General features: G+C 40.7%; 1 protein-coding gene across 7 annotated transcripts in view; it reads left to right on the top strand.

Moving 5' to 3' along the window:
- The window catches only part of UNK (unk zinc finger), a 74664-nt gene that overhangs the window by 36920 nt on the left and 20215 nt on the right, over positions 1–17529 (top strand). For 6 of the 7 annotated variants that reach the window (XM_078386015.1, XM_072990527.2, XM_078386016.1 and 3 more), the window contains exons 2-8: positions 3531–3740; positions 4153–4329; positions 5816–5946; positions 6079–6214; positions 7380–7497; positions 10442–10526; positions 16783–16925. In XM_078386015.1, the coding sequence (XP_078242141.1) occupies positions 3531–3740; positions 4153–4329; positions 5816–5946; positions 6079–6214; positions 7380–7497; positions 10442–10526; positions 16783–16925 (1000 nt within the window). The remainder of the gene's footprint in view (positions 1–3530; positions 3741–4152; positions 4330–5815; positions 5947–6078; positions 6215–7379; positions 7498–10441; positions 10527–16782; positions 16926–17529) is intronic. The other variant, XM_072990529.2, reaches the window with a different exon arrangement.

The raw sequence follows: 17529 nt of genomic DNA, 5'->3' as shown, positions 1-17529 counted from the left end.
TTGGGTGAAATTGGGAGCAGGGAATCTCCATATTCACCAGCATGGGACTACTCTATGTTCTCCTGCAGAGCTATATCTCTATGTACCACTCAAGTTCTCTTCTTGCGAGAAGAGGGCAGTTTTTCTTTTGCAATAGGAGGGGAGGAGTGCAGGATTAGAGAGAGAGGGAGGGGAAGGAGGCAGGGAGGGAGAGAGCTGTGACTCGTCCAGCAGCATTTTTCACTCGTCACAGACGAGTGGATGAGTGCATTTTTCAAGTCCTGGGCATGTTTTATTAGGGATACCTCAGACATCTAAGAGCATTTGACTCAGTAGCCTAAGCCAGGGGTCCCCAACCCCCAGTCTGCGGCCCGGTACCGGGCTGTTGCCTTGGCAGGACCAGGCCGCAGAGACATCTGCCCCCCATGCCCCCACATGCATGCATGTATGCCCCCCACATACACACACAGACACACACATGCCCTGCTCCTGCACACATGGAAACACACATGCCCCACCCAAGGATGCCCCCCCCCCGCATGCTAAACCAGTCCACGGTTCGAAAAAGGCTGGGGACCACTGGCCTAAGCTATGCTGATATGCTCCTGGCCAATGCTGAAACCAGAAGTACACCCAAACCATGGCCCTGTGTCTTTGGGGGGGAATGTAGCCACATGAAGTGCAGATTGATTCCCTGTTTTCTGATCCTGTCTTTCAGCTGCCCAGGATCACCTGTCTGGCTGACATCAGGTAGTGATTTAAAACTAAATAGCTTTATTGGATTTAGAGAAGAAAAAGAGTGAATGTGTGTTTGGAATCATCAACACACTGATTCTGTTAATCCTTGCAATTCAGGAAATCTCTCATAAAATTTTGGTGAAGATACTACATAGCATGGGAGCAAGATAGATACTAAGATTTCTCACAAACCAAAGGCCTCAATATTTAATAGGAGTCCTGTGGCACTGCATTCTGTGTTTGCCTCTCCACAAAAAATTGGAGCCACCACAAGTCAGAACCGCCAAGTCCCCTCTGAGAGAGGGCACTTTAAAAGTATACTATGGTCAGTAACATTGAAAGCCAGCAAAGGGCCCAGTGAAACAGGTAAGGGCATGCTCTCCACATCACTTCAGGTTGTTCATCGAGCTAAGCAAAGCAGTCTCCATCCCATAGCCAAGCTTGAAGTATGAAAAGGATGCAACCCATTTAAATTTTCCCATCCTTTCCATGAAGTGGGCCCACCAGTTCTTCATTTTTCTTCTTGCTCTGAGCAGAGTTGAAAAGCCTCTTTTTGTTATATTTAACTTTAACTCAGCTTTCATCCTTCAAACCGACATTAGCTGTTTGTACTGTTACTCAATGGTACATCCTCGTTTCATTTTCCTCACTTGCTTCTATTAAATCTCAGCTTATTTGAAAGAGTCATAGGCAGTTGCCACTAATTCTTTTAGATGCCTGCTACTTCAAAATCAGTTTTCTTTAAGAGTGCATCAGAATACTTTAATCTTTCTTGTTCCACAGCATAGAGACTCTGAAGAGCTGTGGACACTTCCACCCGAAGATCCCACTATTGTAACTTCATCAGCCCTATTGGTAAGGACAGGCTTCATAACTGATCCCTTTATTTCATTGATTCCACTTTTTGGAAATTCAAGTTGTTAGCAAGGCAAGAGAATTTGCTGGATCTTTATCCAGGGCAGAGGTGGAGTTCCAACAGATGCCAAGGTAGTTGAAGTCTTCCATTAGTACTACAGTACAACTTTCCTCTTCAAATTTTGGTGATCTGATCTGAGAGCAAGGTTCTCTCTAAGGCATGTGCAGCTGCACCTCCCTTCACAGAGCTTTCCTCATCCTCTTCTCAGGTATCGTTTTTTCAGCCCCTTTGGTTCCAATCACAATGGAACCTATGTGCAGGGGGTGAAGTCACATGGCAGAGATGCCAAGCTGAAAATTGGAGGGTACATTGTCTGAGAGGGTGTCATCAAAGTCTTCAGTGTAAGCAGATCCTCATAGTGATATTGCTTTTATTTTCCTCTCCTTTAATTTTATCCAGTGCTCTTTGCCATTCTTTAAGTCATGGATCTTTCTGTGTTTCAAGTTCTCTTATCCTCATTGGTATGTACGTCAATTTTATATAGTGTTCATCTTATCTTCCTGTTTATTCTTCTCCCTTTGAATGCTATACTCTTCCATTTAATACGTCTGAGGCAATAATGCTTATTAAGTCATATTTAGTTTTCTATGCGAGGAGTTCAAGTTCATCTTGTTTGTCTCTTTCCATTGGTCTAGAGATATTTGAAGCCAAATGTTATTCCTTCCAGTTGCATTTTTGTTGTTTTCTTCCATCCACTAATGTATTTCTGTACCACTGTGCCAATTTCTGATGCATCATTGACACTATTGTTTCTAATACTGTACTTGGTGTTTCTGTGTTCTCCGGAATACCATCTCCTTTCCTGGCAAGATTCAGTTCAAAGTCCTCTTTATCAGGTTTGCAAATTCCTATAAAACACATTCTTCCCAATCCCTAAGAAGTTTAATACATTTCTTGTCAAGAGTCCTCCTTAGTGGAAGTGCAGACCATGATCCAGAAATGGAAAAAAAAATTCAACATTACAGTGCCCAACTTGTGGTTCATTTCAAGTATTCCTGTCTCTCTTATTGAGCCATGACCTTCAACAGGAAGAAGTGAAGAAAGAACCATGAATTCCATAAGGCCCTTTGCATCCTACTCAGAGCCTTGTAGTCACTTAGAATACGTAGAAGATTGTATTTGGTAATGTCATTTGTTCCCATGTGGATCAGATGGAAGAGATAATAGTGAGTCTGGCATGGTGAGTCTGGCAAGCTTCTCTGTTGCTCCTGCCGTTTTGAGTAATGGAGATAACGGACCTCCCAGATATCCTTTCAGGTCCACAAACTGATGTCTTTGTTTCCCTCAGTCATGTATCATTTGTTCTTCCAGGAAGTAGAAAGGAATCCTTCTATCCATAGGCCCATCCACAGCTACAGTGCTTCCTGAGGCTGTCAACTGCTGTTCCTGTTCTAGTAGCCCAGAATTATGTGATTCATGTCTGTTCTTTTAGCTGAGAATTCCGCAGCAGTGTCCCTGTTCCAGTAGCCCAGAATCATTGTGTGCAATTTGAAGGGTGAAGAATGCTTCCAGACAGTAGTGCTTCTTTGTGTCACATCGCTCCAAGGGCTTGCCTCTTGTGCTTGCTACTCTTTCTCCCTACAGGCATTTCCCTTCTCTTGCCTTTGCAGGAAAGCATGCTCTGCTCTGTTCAGAAGCACTGTTTCATACAATAAGCAAAGGCTAAGCAGGTCTCAAGTCAGTTGTATATTCTTTCCAGAAGCACAACCAGCTTGTACTTACTGTGCAGGTGAGCATCTGTTCTCACCATTTCTATTTGTAAAACACATACGTGCAACAACTTATTTGAATAATTACTTTTGAGTGCAGACCTGGAGAAAGCAATTGGAGTGCAGGATGAATACCTCTGAATTTGCCTTGTTCCATTCTACTCAAGCCAATTTCTTTCTCTTCACAGATACCTGAAGGAATTTCGTACAGAGCAGTGTCCGCTTTTTGTGCAGCACAAGTGTACACAGCACAGGCCCTACACATGCTTCCATTGGCACTTTGTCAACCAGCGTCGTCGCCGGTCTATTCGTCGTCGGGATGGCACCTTTAACTACAGTCCTGACATTTATTGTACCAAATATGATGAGACCACAGGGATCTGTCCAGAAGGAGATGAGTAAGTTTCTCAGTGCCATATCTTGACCAGATGAAGTTTCGAACATGTAGTTATAGAGAGGATGATTTTTAAAAAATCATATATAGAAATATGGGAAAACTACATTAGGAACTGGAACAAAATATTAATTTATGTTGTTCTCTACTTGTAATTATCCCCACCTTCTGTACTGAAACTATAATCAAAAGTTTGGTGCTCTGGAATAATCCTAGAGAAACTAATGAGTGTATTTCAAAACAAATAGCTTGAGGATTATATCCTTATTCTACTAACATCTCTATTGTCAAAAGAAAAAAGTGCTGGATTTGGTAATCCTGAGGATTATGCTCCTCTGAAAAAGAACTTTTCGGGAGCATGCTTTAGCCCTTAGGTTTGTACAGACTCTCTTTTTATCCATCTCCTCTGCTTTTAGGTGTCCATTCCTGCATAGAACTACTGGTGACACAGAGCGAAGATATCACCTGCGATACTACAAAACTGGAATCTGTATCCATGAGACTGACTCTAAAGGAAATTGCACCAAGAATGGCCTCCATTGTGCTTTTGCTCATGGCCCCCATGACCTCCGCTCCCCTGTGTATGATATCAGGTTAGTGCACAATAAGGGTCTAGTCCGTAGAAGCATGTTTGCAAAGTCCAAATGAAGCAGACTAGTGTATACAGTGCTAATGAATAAATAAAGATTTATTTAACATCAGAAGCAACATGTATGTTTTCTACTTTTCCTGTGCTCTTATTCTGTGAAGGAATCTGTTATACCCTGTTCCTGATTTGTTTTGCCCCACCACCACGTTGTAAGGTGACTTTGTAAGGCAGTTATCAAAGGACTAAGAACCATGTGGAAATGTAACTGTGAGTAATTTCACTATGTGCCTATCTGTCTCATCACCAAACATGGGCTAATTCTTCAGTATTATACTCATCGGGCACATAAAGGCAAGTTAGGTGGGAATGAATTGAACCTATTTTCCAAACCAGCATTTTAACTTCTCTCCTTCACATATAACTGTCAAAGAGCACCTTACAATTAAAAGAACAAGATGAGATTTCACCCTGACTTTTTTGGAAGCAGATTTATATAAATAACACAAATAACCTAAAATTATTGAGTGCGGACTAGATGCTGATGTGAAAATCCTGATGACCACCAAGATCTGCTACACACACAGAGAGAGAGAGAGAATATGCTTTGCAGTGGAGATGCTCTGCATGGAGAAGAAATGCCTGACCCTTTTTCTACCTACATGTTTCCCCTGCAGCTCCCTCCTCCCTAGTTTATATTCCCCACAATGCAACAAGTAGGCTTCATAAATCCATGATGGGGAGGGCACAAAGAAAATGTGACGGAAGTGGAACAAATTGGTAATCTTTTCCTTGCAAATTGTATCCCGCTCCTTCCCACGTGTAACTGTTTGGCATTGACTGGGTTCCCAGATCTGAGTGATGCTCCAGTCTTTACAGTATTGAGTTTCAAGCATGTAGAGGTTAAAAAAAAAAACCTGCCCTCGTTTCTGTTAAGTATGTAGGAGATCATGTTTAAAGAAAGGGTGACCATAGTCTTTTCCAAGAGTTCTCTGAGACTAAAAATATTGAAGTTGAAATTTGGGGATTGAATGTTGTATTTGTTGAGGGGATAATGAAGACTGAAAGTATTTCTGAGATAGGAATACTATACATGGGACAAGACAGTTTTAAGTAGATTTCTTTAGGGGATAACTTGGCAGAGGCACAATAGTTGAGATCCCATCAGGATTTTACCATCTTCATTGAATCTTTGTCCCTGCATGCAAATGTATATGTGTGTTGAATAGGGAATTAATGAACCAGCAATGGGAGATGCCTGGCAGCATCTTGTTTAAGTGGGCAGTTTTATTTGTGAAGCTTGTCTCCAGAAAAGTGGGAGGGTGAGCTGCTTATCTGAGCCCTTAATCTCTAAAAGTAGGCTTGGTAAAAAATATATATTTTTAAAAAATGTATGGGAATTCCTGCGTTGTGGCAATTCCTGTCTGGTAGACACATCTCTTTCTCTGAATCTTCTCTATCTGCCTATTGTTCATTTAACTCTGTTCCCTAAGGGAGCTTCAGGCCATGGAGGCTTTGCAGAATGGTCAGACCACATCAGAGGGTGGCATAGAGGGTCAGTCTGCAGTTGCCGCTAGCCATGCTATGATAGAGAAAATACTCAGTGAAGAGCCAAGGTGGCAAGGTGAGTTCCTTAGGATGTTACACAAGGGTGTCCATTGTTCTTGGACTGCCCACTTCTCCTCTCACAATGGTCTTCGTGTAGGAACCAATTTGCCTATTATCTTGAATTAACCAGTCACGCCTGTCTTCACAGACACAACATATGTTTTGGGAAACTACAAAACAGAACAGTGTAAGAAGCCCCCGCGTCTTTGTCGCCAGGGTTATGCCTGCCCTTACTATCATAATAGCAAAGATAGAAGAAGGAGCCCTAGGAAACACAAATACAGGTACAGTGCTTCAGAAACTGGTATTGGACTTGTGATACAGAGAGCCAGTATGATTTAATGATTTCGACTGATCTACAGCTCAGGAGACTTTGGTTCAAATCTCCGGTGCTATCAGACTCGCTGGGTGTCCTGTCACACTCTCTCAGTCTGACCTACTTCACAGAATTGTTGTGGGTATAAAGCCAGAGGGAGAACCAGAGCCATGCACCTCACCTTTCCCTCATTAGAGGGAAGATGAACTATAAGTGTAACAAATAATGTTGATAAGAATAGCTTTGACAAATAAAGGGTACTCCCCCCCCCGTAGAACGATATTTGTAATTTTAAAATAATAAATGAGCTGCAGCAGGAGATTGTATTGCAAACCAGTTTGATCACATGATTCAGATCTGTGGAGGAACCTCCCCAGATTGTGATTAAGATTAACATTCTTCAGATCTCTTAAAACTTCTTTTTCCTAAGACACTCGTGTAATAAATGTGGGCCCCTACTTTCACTTCTAGGTTGTAGTTTTCAGAATGTTAGTCCAACCGAGAGCAATGAACTCCCTTTGAAGTTAACCTTGGAGTCAGTTCAGACATTGTTGCTGTGATGAAACCGCGCTGTCACAATTTTCAGAGTGGGAATTGCTTGTTTGCTTCCACGTGGAAACTATGTTGCATGACAAAACGTAGTGCTTCAGAAAAAAAAGGCTCAGTGAGATACTTCTCTGAGACATCATTTCTCCATCAAGCTCCTATACTCTTAGAGCTCATTGTTTAATTATTTGACATTTTGGCTTCTATTTCTACTGCTGTGAGTGCTTTTCTTCTGGAAGAGTGAAAACAACATACCGTGTTATGGAGAATGAGCCACTTTTTTGCCTGAACATTTCCAGTGTTGAGGCTTAACTTTTTTGCATACTTGAAACCTACCAACTTCTGCCTCTGTTTAACATGATCTGAAATAATTTGTACTTAACTTTGGATACAACTTCACTTACATTTGCTTTTTGGAGAGTTGTGCATAGCAAAGTGTGAAGGCACTCAACATAGAAAATTCAGTGATAAGATCTTGGGAAACCTTTGACCAGGATCTCTTTTTTGGGACAGTAATATGTTTACTTGACATTAATACATAAAATTTGGATCTGTGATTCTGTTCCATCACCTTTTTATTTATGCAGGTCCTCCCCATGCCCTAGTGTGAAACATGGAGATGAGTGGGGAGATCCCAGTAAGTGTGACAATGGAGATGCATGTCAATACTGTCACACCCGCACAGAGCAGCAGTTTCACCCAGAGGTATCGTGAGCACTTCTTCTTGCTGAGCACCTACTTAAATACATGAAAACTATATAGTACTGATATGATATACTGTAATATTTATAACAGAAATCGCATATTGTTTGAAGAATATTTCAAGTGAAATGAGAATTTTGAGGTGCTAAAATTGCTTGGGGTCTTGAATGCTTTATCTGTAAGAACCTTGCTGGCTTATACAGGTTGGGAAATAAGATTTTCCTGGGACAAGCTAAAGGAAATTTGTTGGTGGAGTATGAAAATGTCAAACAGGCTAACATGGAGGCCAAAAGATGCATGTGTCAGTTAGACAAAGATGCAGGCAGCACCTTGATGACAGGCCAAAGGTTGCTACACCTCCTTATCTCTTCTTCTTCTTTGTTTCTGGATCTGTGTCACGTTAAGAGATGTCCAAAATGCAACAAGAAAGGTTTTAATGTCTTGCCTTCATTCACAAGAAAGCTTAGAGTAATGGTGGGGAACTAAATGACATGAAGGCTTTTAAAACTGCAACAGTAGATATAATGAGTACTAGAACTGTGCAACATCAACTCAACATCAAAAAAACTAAGATCATGGCCACTGGTCCCATCACCTCCTGGGAAATAGAAGGGGAAGATATGGAGGCAGTGACAGATTTTACTTTCTTGGGCTCCATGATCACTGCAGATGGAGACAGCAGCCACAAAATTAAAAGACACCTGCTTCTTGGGAGGAAAGCGATGACAAACCTCGACAGCATCTTAAAAAGCAGAGACATCAACTTGCCAACAAAAGTCCGAATAGTCAAAGCTATGGTTTTTCCTGTTGTGATGTATGGTAGTGAGAGCTGGACCATAACGAAAGCAGACCACCGAAGAATTGATGCCTTTGAATTGTGGTGCTGGAGGAGGCTCTTGAGAGTCCCCTGGACTGCAAGGAGAACAAACCTATCAATTCTAAAGGAAATCAACCCTGAGTGCTCACTGGAAGGACAGATCCTGAAGCTGAGGCTCCAGTACTTTGGCCATCTGATGAGAAGAGAAGACTCCTTGGAAAAGACCTTGATGTTAGGAAAGTGTGATGGCAAGAGGAGAAGGGGACGACCGAGGATGAGATGGCTGGACAGTGTCTGCGAAGCAACCAACATGAAATTGACACAACTACGGGAAGCAGTGGAAGATAGGAGGGCCTGGTGTGCTCTGGTCCATGGGGTCACGAAGAGTCGGACACAACTAAACCACTAAACGAATGAACGAACGAGAATGTGCTATATCCATGCGCATATAAGGGTGCTGAGTTAGTGTTAGTGTACACAATGCTGCTGAGGTCTTTAAGAAGACCATTTGTTTTGTAGCCGTTTGTGAGTATTGTTCATACATGGTTGTCCTTGTCAATCAACAGAATCCTTTAAAATACTTAGTAGAGAAGCAATTCAACTGTGATTCTCTTCTTTTTCTGGCCAGTTTAATTCTAATCAAGATTTTGTTCTGCGGCGTGATTCAAATTTAAATGTTAGAGAATGTGTACTTATTAGCTGGTTGAGAACTTTAGCATAATTCTTAGAATGCATACATCTGAAAATGTGTACTTAGAATGTGTAGTCCACTCTTTGCTTGTGAACTGAAACTGGATCCCTTGATAGAGTCAATACATGCAGCTATCTTTGACTGAATAGTAAGAGTAGTAAGGTGCAATCCTGTATGCAATTATCTGAGAAGCATCCAGTTGAAATTATCTCTTAGTAGACATGCATAGGATGGTGCTGCAGTTGTGTGTATGTATGTGTGTTTAGTCGTTTAGTCGTGTCCGACTCTTCGTGACCCCATGGACCAGAGCACGCCAGGCCCTCCTGTCTTCTACTGCCTCCCGGAGTTGTGTCAGGTTCATGTTGGTTGCTTCGCAGACACTGTCCAGCCATCTCATCCTCGGTCATCCCCTTCTCCTCTTGCCGTCACACCTTCCTAACATCAGGGTTTTTTCTAAGGACTCTTTTCTTCTCATGAGATGGCCAAAGTACTGGAGCCTCAGCTTCAGGATCTGTCCTTCCAGTGAGCACTCAGGGTTGATTTCCTTTAGAACTGATAGGTTTGTTCTCCTTGCAGTCCAGGGGATTCTCAAGAGCCTCCTCCAGCACCACAATTCAAAGGCATCAATTCTTCGGCGGTCTGCTTTCTTTATAGTCCAGCTCTCACTTCCATACATCACGACAGGAAAAACCATAGCTTTGACTATTCGGACTTTTGTTGGCAAGGTGATGTCTCTGCTTTTCAAGATGCTGTCAAGATTTGTCATCGCTTTCCTCCCAAGAAGAAGGCGTCTTTTAATTTCAGGGCTGCTGTCTCCATCTGCAGTGATCATGGAGCCCAGGAAGATAAAATTTGACACTGCCTCCATATCTTCCCCTTCTATTTGCCAGGAGGTGATGGGACCAGTGGCCATGATCTTAGTTTTTTTGATGTTGAGTTTCAGACCGTTTTTTGCACTCTCCTCTTTCACTCTCATTACAAGGTTCTTTAATTCCTCCTCACTTTCTGCCATCAGAGTGGTATCATCTGCATATCGTATCATCTAGTATCAGCTGCAGTTGTACTCTGAAGTATTAATGTGTATATATCCATGGTAAACTTTCTAATAGTGACCTGTGTGTGTCAAATCCAGTGCTGTAAATGACCCATATAGTTAAAGCACAATCCAGGATATATAAAATTATTGTTTCTCTTGATGTTTATTTAAAAACTTTTTGACCAGTGTCCTATTATGTAGTTCCATCTGAGCAACAGTAATTTATTTTGGAGTTTGGGCAACTTGGTATCATTACACATGAATTATGTGCACCCTGAAATAAAAAAACAAACTCTTTAATTGGTGGCAGTCTGCTATGGATAGTGCAGGCTACGGAACATGATACTGGCCGATAATACGTAGCTAGTTCTGTGTTGTCTCAATATTTTGTTTTGTTTTCCAGATTTACAAATCAACAAAATGCAACGACATGCAGCAGTCTGGCAGCTGCCCCCGAGGACCCTTCTGTGCCTTTGCACATGTAGAACGTATGTGGCCTTTTCATCATCTAATGATGTGACATTAGGTTCAGAGTAGGGGTATTGGGCATGCATTTTTAAATGTGAGCCTGTCTAATCTTACTTCGCAAAGCAATGCTTGGCTGAAAACACAGCCACTTTTCCATTTTTAGAGTTCTCCAAATTTTGTAACATAGTCCAGCAGGGAAAAAAAGTGTACATGGACCCAAAAATGTGTGTTTTCATGGGGGGGAGGGAAAATGCAAAAGAGCATTATATTAGGAAAAAATTGCTTGTGAAGACTTGTATTTGAGGATTAGTGTGCCCAAAAACATGCATGTGTTTGTACAGACTTTTTCAGGGTAAAAATGCAACGTGATGTAGAAACAGGATGAAATTAGTTTAACACTGGAAAATTATGAAGCTAAGAGAAGCAAAACTGGAAAGATTCATTTATCCATAGTTGAGCACCTATGCCTGTTCTGTCAAGCAAAAAAACTAACTCCAAAACAGATAAGCATCCCTTCACCTTGGAAAGAAACCATAAAATTCTCTATCTAACCACTGGATGTCACTTCTGCTTTGAGGAAATAGAATTACAGTACAGTAGAGCTAACACCCCCTGGTGGCTAAAGAATCTTTTCCAAAGTTAAACAATACAATATACAAACCAAATTAATTACAATATATTTTTGGTTCTGCCTTCAAGTAGCTGGAAATTGTAGTTTGGCTGCCTGATATTTTGAACACACCCCTCTTTTCTGTGAAGGAAAGGGAAGAATGTCTGTGTATGGTGTGTGCTCTGATCCTTCTTCAGCATTGCAGGGGATGGGGACGAAGAGACTGGGGCATGAGCCTTTTTGTTCCTTTCTGTGGATGGTGTTAGAGAGGGAAATGACACACTGTCTAGATGGGAGGAGAATTCTTAACACAAGCGTTCTCAAAAATAGTACAGCATAGTCATGGAGAAGGGGATACCTTTTAGAGGGTTGCCCGAGTACTTACATTGATATGATGAGCACTGTTTGTTTCTCTAGCAATATCTGAAATAATTCCAAAAGTGTAAGAGGCATTTTGAAAGTGGGTGTAGATTGTTTTGTCACAAGCACTATCTAATAACCCTGTTCATTCTGAAAGTCTCAGATTCAGCCCCCCTCCCCCCAGAAATGACAAAAAGGCTTGTGGCACCATAACGGCTGACACATTTTATTTGGCATAAGCTTTCATGGACTTGCCCACATTCCTCTCCCCCAAAATAGGTGTTGATTAGCAATGTTGAGAAGAATTTACTGAGGGAATTGCTACTCTGGACAGATTAGTCAGTACTGAGCTAGATGGCTCATTTGGTTGACTGACCAAGTTTTCAAAATCTTGTATGTATTTTAGCAGTGGAGGCAGTACTGTAGACTAGCTCAGCCTTATCCTGAAAACCGCCTCAAGTGCTTCCTGAACTTGTAAGTCTCTTTGAATAATGTCAGTTGAAAGAAAAAATAATAATTTAGCAACATGTCTTTTTTTAAAAAGAAATCTGTCTGCCTTTAATTAATACCTACATGGAATCCACTTATTAGCTTCACCTATTAAACTTGGTGATATCTTTCTTGATAATTGGTGTATATTCGTGTTGAGTTCCTCATATTCTGGTTTTAAATAACACTAAGTGATAGCCATGAAGATACTTGACCCCTTAATTCAAACATTTATACTGGCCATTCAAGCACTGTGATTGCTGTTTCCATGTGGTGCAGCTACACACTCATCTCTCATCAGGTCATGTGCACCACTTATGATTTAAGTCTCCACTCTGGTCGTTTTGATCAACTTTTATAGAACAACTTTTTCTTCTGGATATCTAAAGAGTGTTGTCTTTCTAGAATTTGTTACAAGCAGAACAGGCATTTATGGAAGTTGAATTATTACTATATCCATTATTACTGTATCCTTTGGATGCTCCTTTATTTTGTTTTTCATTTCAAAATCATCCAGAGTACATCCTGAGTGCCAAAGAACTTTTGGAACCTGGTAATGCCATTAAGGAAAAGTTTTTTCAGAGCATCCGTGAATCTTGAAGAAACAGCAGAGAATATCAGGAGTATAGTATTGAAAGCAATTTAATTGAACCCCACCATTCAAAATAGTTCCAGGACAACCCTGATTAAGTAGCTCCTTGTTGCTAATATAGCTGTATCCTAAATAATCTCTTCACATATAAATTCAATCTGGATTAACGATGGTCCTCTGCCAAGGGCATTCAGTCCACCAGATCATGCTTGATGAGGCCCTTAGAATCCTGCCCTCTTCCATTGAGTTTCCAACTGTTACTTTTGAGATTGGCAGTGCTTTGAGGCTTCTGGCCTCTGCTTGGAATGAAGGGATGGCCCAGGTTATCAGTGTGATTGCTCCAATACATTGTGGACATATCAAACAGATACATCATAGAAACTTGCAGAGTTTTTAATTTCTAGAAAATTTGGAGTGGGCAAGGAGTCCACATCCTAAGCCAAGTATGAACCTGCATCCCAGTAGGGATTTTTTGTTTGCCAGCGAGAAAATTCTAGAAGAAGCAGAGAGACTTACAGAGGAGAACAGCTTCATGTTCATCAGAGTCCACCGCTGTCTCATTAACTGGCCCATAAAGTCTCAGTAACTCACATTTGTAGGAAAAAGAATAAAAAAGCACTTAATTGACTTACAGTTGCTTGAAATTACAGACTTGTGTATCTGGCTTTCTTTTACTACACCCATACTTAGCAGCCAACTGAGGAGATCAACAGCAAACAAACAGCTGCCACCAACCGAGGAAAGAGAGGGAACAATAAGCAGAGAGGCAGAGCTTTCTTTGAATTCAGCAGCTGGAAAGAAGGATTGGTTATTGCTCGATAGACAGACAATCGCCTCAGCCCAGAAAAGTCCCATCCAGTCATACAAACTGCAGACAGTATGTGAGGTTGCAAGTAAAACAGAAACTACAGAGGAGGGCACTACATTCCTCAGGCTTTTTAGCAGCCTCCTAGTGCTCTGTAGATTTTTTTTTAAATTGAGGTTTACCACTAAAATGTTGTGGTGAATCACTCAATATAAAAAAGAACCTCGCTAAGGCTATCTGCAAGGCATTTTGTCAGTTTTAATTTAAAGCAGAAACCTTCAGTTACTATCTTCCCAGGTGTTTCCTTAAAGTTTCTCTTCCTTAGACCTTGATTATTTATTGTTTGGATTTACAGTACAAGATCAGTGGCTGAAATCCAGTAACATAATGTCAGGTTGCACAACCCTAATGACGTTATCAGCTACAGCCATATTTTATTTAACTATTTCCACTTCTTTACCATCCCATCATGATGTCGTCAGTTGCAAGCATATTTGTTAATAAACTCTTTGCCCCCATGTTCTTCAGCTCCCTTAGGATTCCTTCTGCCTTGTGGAAACTTTTGAAGCCAGCAGGACGTGGGGGGAGAGAGAGAGTCTTAAATGTACGAAAAATTGCCACTGCTGGCTCTGCCGTGATTGTGCCACAGCTACCAGAACCAGCAGTGGAGATTTTAGACCTCCACTGGACCTGTATCTCTCTGTCCTCAAAGACTTCTGTAGGACCAAATGGATTCTAAGGGTCATTAGCAATGCAATATAACTTGTTATGAACCAATACAGTTGCATCATAATTTTATGTTGCTGGGTTTCAGCCACTTATACAACATAACTTTACATTTGTTTATTTGCTTAAGTGTAAAGAGTTGAGGCTTAAGCCTGGAAAACTGTTAACCGTTAGAGCAGTGGTCCCTAACCTTTTTAACTCTGCGGACCGGTTGGGGAAGGCAGTGCACCCCCCCGCGCTCATGCGCATGCGCGAAGGGGCATGAGGGTGCTTGTGCGGGCACATGCAGTCATGCGCATGCACAAAGGGTGCTCGATGTTTGGAGGCACTCGTGCGCATGCACTAAGGGGGTGGGGGTGGGAAGGTCTGTCTCCGCAGCCCGGTCCAGCTCAGGCCATGGACAGGCACTATGTTAGAGTACTACAGAACAATGATTTATGGTGACTTTGGATGTCTTATTAAAGTAAATGTGAATAAGTATCTAAAGTTAAATAAAGGTAGAAATTGTGAATTAATTCTTTTTAACATAAAGGCTGAAATGTTGTTGCTTAGCTTAAAATTTTTGTAAGTTACAGACTGTTCTTCACCAGCAAATAAAAAGTCCCTACTGTAATTTGGAGTGGGGTAGGAGTGTGCATACCAAGCCAAGCATGAACCTACATCCCAGTGGGGATTTTTTATTTGCCAGCTAGGAATGGACTGAGAGTTGCTACTTTTCTTATGCTAAGCAACAGGATTTCAGCAATTATTTAGTAATCCTGAAGGAATTTGATTTTCATAGAATGAATAATATTTTATAAGATGAAAATAAATGTGTAGATTTTTTTAAAAAATACTTTTATTTCTCATGTATTGATAAGTATTTGTGCCATTATTTAGGGCTAGGAATTAATATCTATTGTAAAATTAATTTTACATAAGGAATATTTTTTTGAAAATTAAACTTTGCTGATTTGTCCATTGAAGGTCCTGGGGCTCCTGCATAATTACTTTCATCATCAGGAAGCTGTTGTGAGCTGTGGGGTGAGAGGAGGAAGTCTTTCAATTAGTGAAAGTTTCCACCAACAGGATGACTTTACATGGGAGCATCAACACTTTCAGGAGAGAAATAGGAAATTTTTAATTTCTGAAAAGTTGCATCATTAGCCTTATATGGCGTAACATATGGCAATGGGATTTTAGCTATTATATAGTGACATGGATTTTTAAAAAAATTACAGCTGTATGTATTGTTACATACAGTATTTCTATATAGTTGCATATCTCTAATAATTACAGACATACGTATTTCCATATATTGACCTCTATTTACATATTTTTGCTACTTTCACATATTTTGGATTCAGTAACATGATGAACTACTGGGCAGAATCCTATTGCGTTACATGATTGTAACAGCAACTGAGCAAGCATTGGGAGTCAGTTTTGCCAGCTGACTTGTGCCGTGGGACACACGCACAGTCTGAACATGGCAACTGTTAGCTGTCAGATTGTGAACGTCATGCTGTTTTGTATGTCGTAGTTGACAATAGGATTTTGACCACTGTAATCTATTTTAGAAATGTAAAAAAAATTAAATAAACCAAAAACAGACATTGAGCCACATCCATACCCATTTTTGCCATGCACCCTTGGGCATGCAGACGCTGGGGTGGTAGCCAATTTGAAAAATGGCCCTCAACCACACCAAAGTTCCTTCCTCTAACTTAGGTCAGTTCCAATAAAAGTTCACACTAGGGTATGGAACGGACAGCCTTAGTTGCCTTACTTAATGAGTGTTAATGAAGAATGGATAGGAGAGGTGCAAACCTGTTGTTTTTGCTGGAGCTCTTGGTGACTTAAATATCATTGATTTTGTGGTGTTCCAATGGTTCTTGACTTCCTTAGAGAAGCAGTGTTACAGCATAGCGCTGGGAGACTTCTCTCTCCATTAGTGTGAGGCGCTGCAGTGTTCTGTCTTTTCCCTCATGCTTTTTAGCATCTGGGGGCAATCATCTAGACTGAGCTTTCCCTTTTATTTCCATCTGCCTATTCTAGGGGGTTGTTGAAATCTTGAGCTGGTGTCTGAAAGTGGTTTTAGAATAGATGAGAATGAACCTACTGAGACTTTAATGGATTGCTGTCTGGGGTCCATACCAGTTTTCTTCCATCTTTTCCAGAGTATGTTTTAGGTCCATTCTTGGTTTTCAGCTGCAAGTGTGATTAGATCGTATTGTTGCCTGTAATGATTGCTTTTATTTTTGATGTTTGTTAATTTTATTAATTCTACTGTTTTATAATTGAATATTTTAATTGTATGAGTGGCATCTTATGAGTGGCATCTTATGTTACAAATATATGAACAACATTTGCCAAGTGAGTTACTGATCATGCTGCTCTCAGCAAGCTATTCATAGGCATTATTGAACATTAGTGATGGAAACCTTATTCAAATAGATCATATAGATCAATAGTTATGTCTGACCTTCTATATAAATATCATTATAAGAGAAACCAATATATTTAGACTATGCTGTCATGATTTTATGATGGATTCTTGTTGTTTCTGTGATGGATCATAGATTATTATAAATGAGAACCTAAAGCCAGTAGTTGCTGATCTATTTACCCTCTGCTCTTACGAGATCTGTGCAATCTATATTCCCTTGTCGGCCGGTGTGCCATTTCTTTTTGTCTTTTTAACATTTCTTACAGAACCTCCACTTAGTGAAGAGTTACAACCAACATCAACTGTTTCCAGCCCAACGCAAACAGGCCCTGTAATGTATATGCCCTCAGCAGCTGGTGATTCTGTTCCTGTCAGCCCCTCTAGTCCACAAGCCCCAGACCTTAGCAATGTATGTATGGCCGTTACAAAAGTGTTAATCTCTGTACTTTGTAGGCATCCACCCACTCTAGGTCTCTGTAAATACTATTGACTCCTAGACCTAAAAGTATTACCCTCTGACTTGAATTAGGGAACCAGTCTCTGTATTTTTCTACTAAAGTGTTTTGTTTTGTTGTAGTGGAAATGTAGGAAACAGATTTCCATCTGTTTGCTCAGGTTTTGAAGGGACATAATGGCATGGGCTTAAATCACAGTTGCAACTTTCAAATTGGATTAGACAAGCTGAGCTGCTTTAAATTGACTGGAAGTCATTTCTGAACTGCCATATGGGGAAGCCTGAGGCTTTTCTCTGAAATTGTAAAATGGATATAATATTTCCTGCTTAGAGTATGCCCCATTAAGGCAATATTCATTGGTCTTCTGAAAATAGCACTGCTTTTAGGATACCTCTTCAAATTCTTGAGATTCCTATATTTTATTTTTCCCTTCAGACCTAAGGTGCTATATAAATAGGAAAGTCTCTTAATGTGAATTTAGTACCCTCTTGTTGGTCTAATCTGCGGTGCTCATGATCATGAATAATAGAAACTGTTCCTGAATAAATGCTGAGATTG

The sequence above is a fragment of the Pogona vitticeps genome, chromosome 2 (genome assembly GCF_051106095.1).
Source record: "Pogona vitticeps strain Pit_001003342236 chromosome 2, PviZW2.1, whole genome shotgun sequence".
NCBI classification, from domain to species: domain Eukaryota; kingdom Metazoa; phylum Chordata; class Lepidosauria; order Squamata; family Agamidae; genus Pogona; species Pogona vitticeps.
Note: the sequence above shows the minus strand (reverse complement) of the source record. Positions and strands in the feature narration are given on the sequence as shown.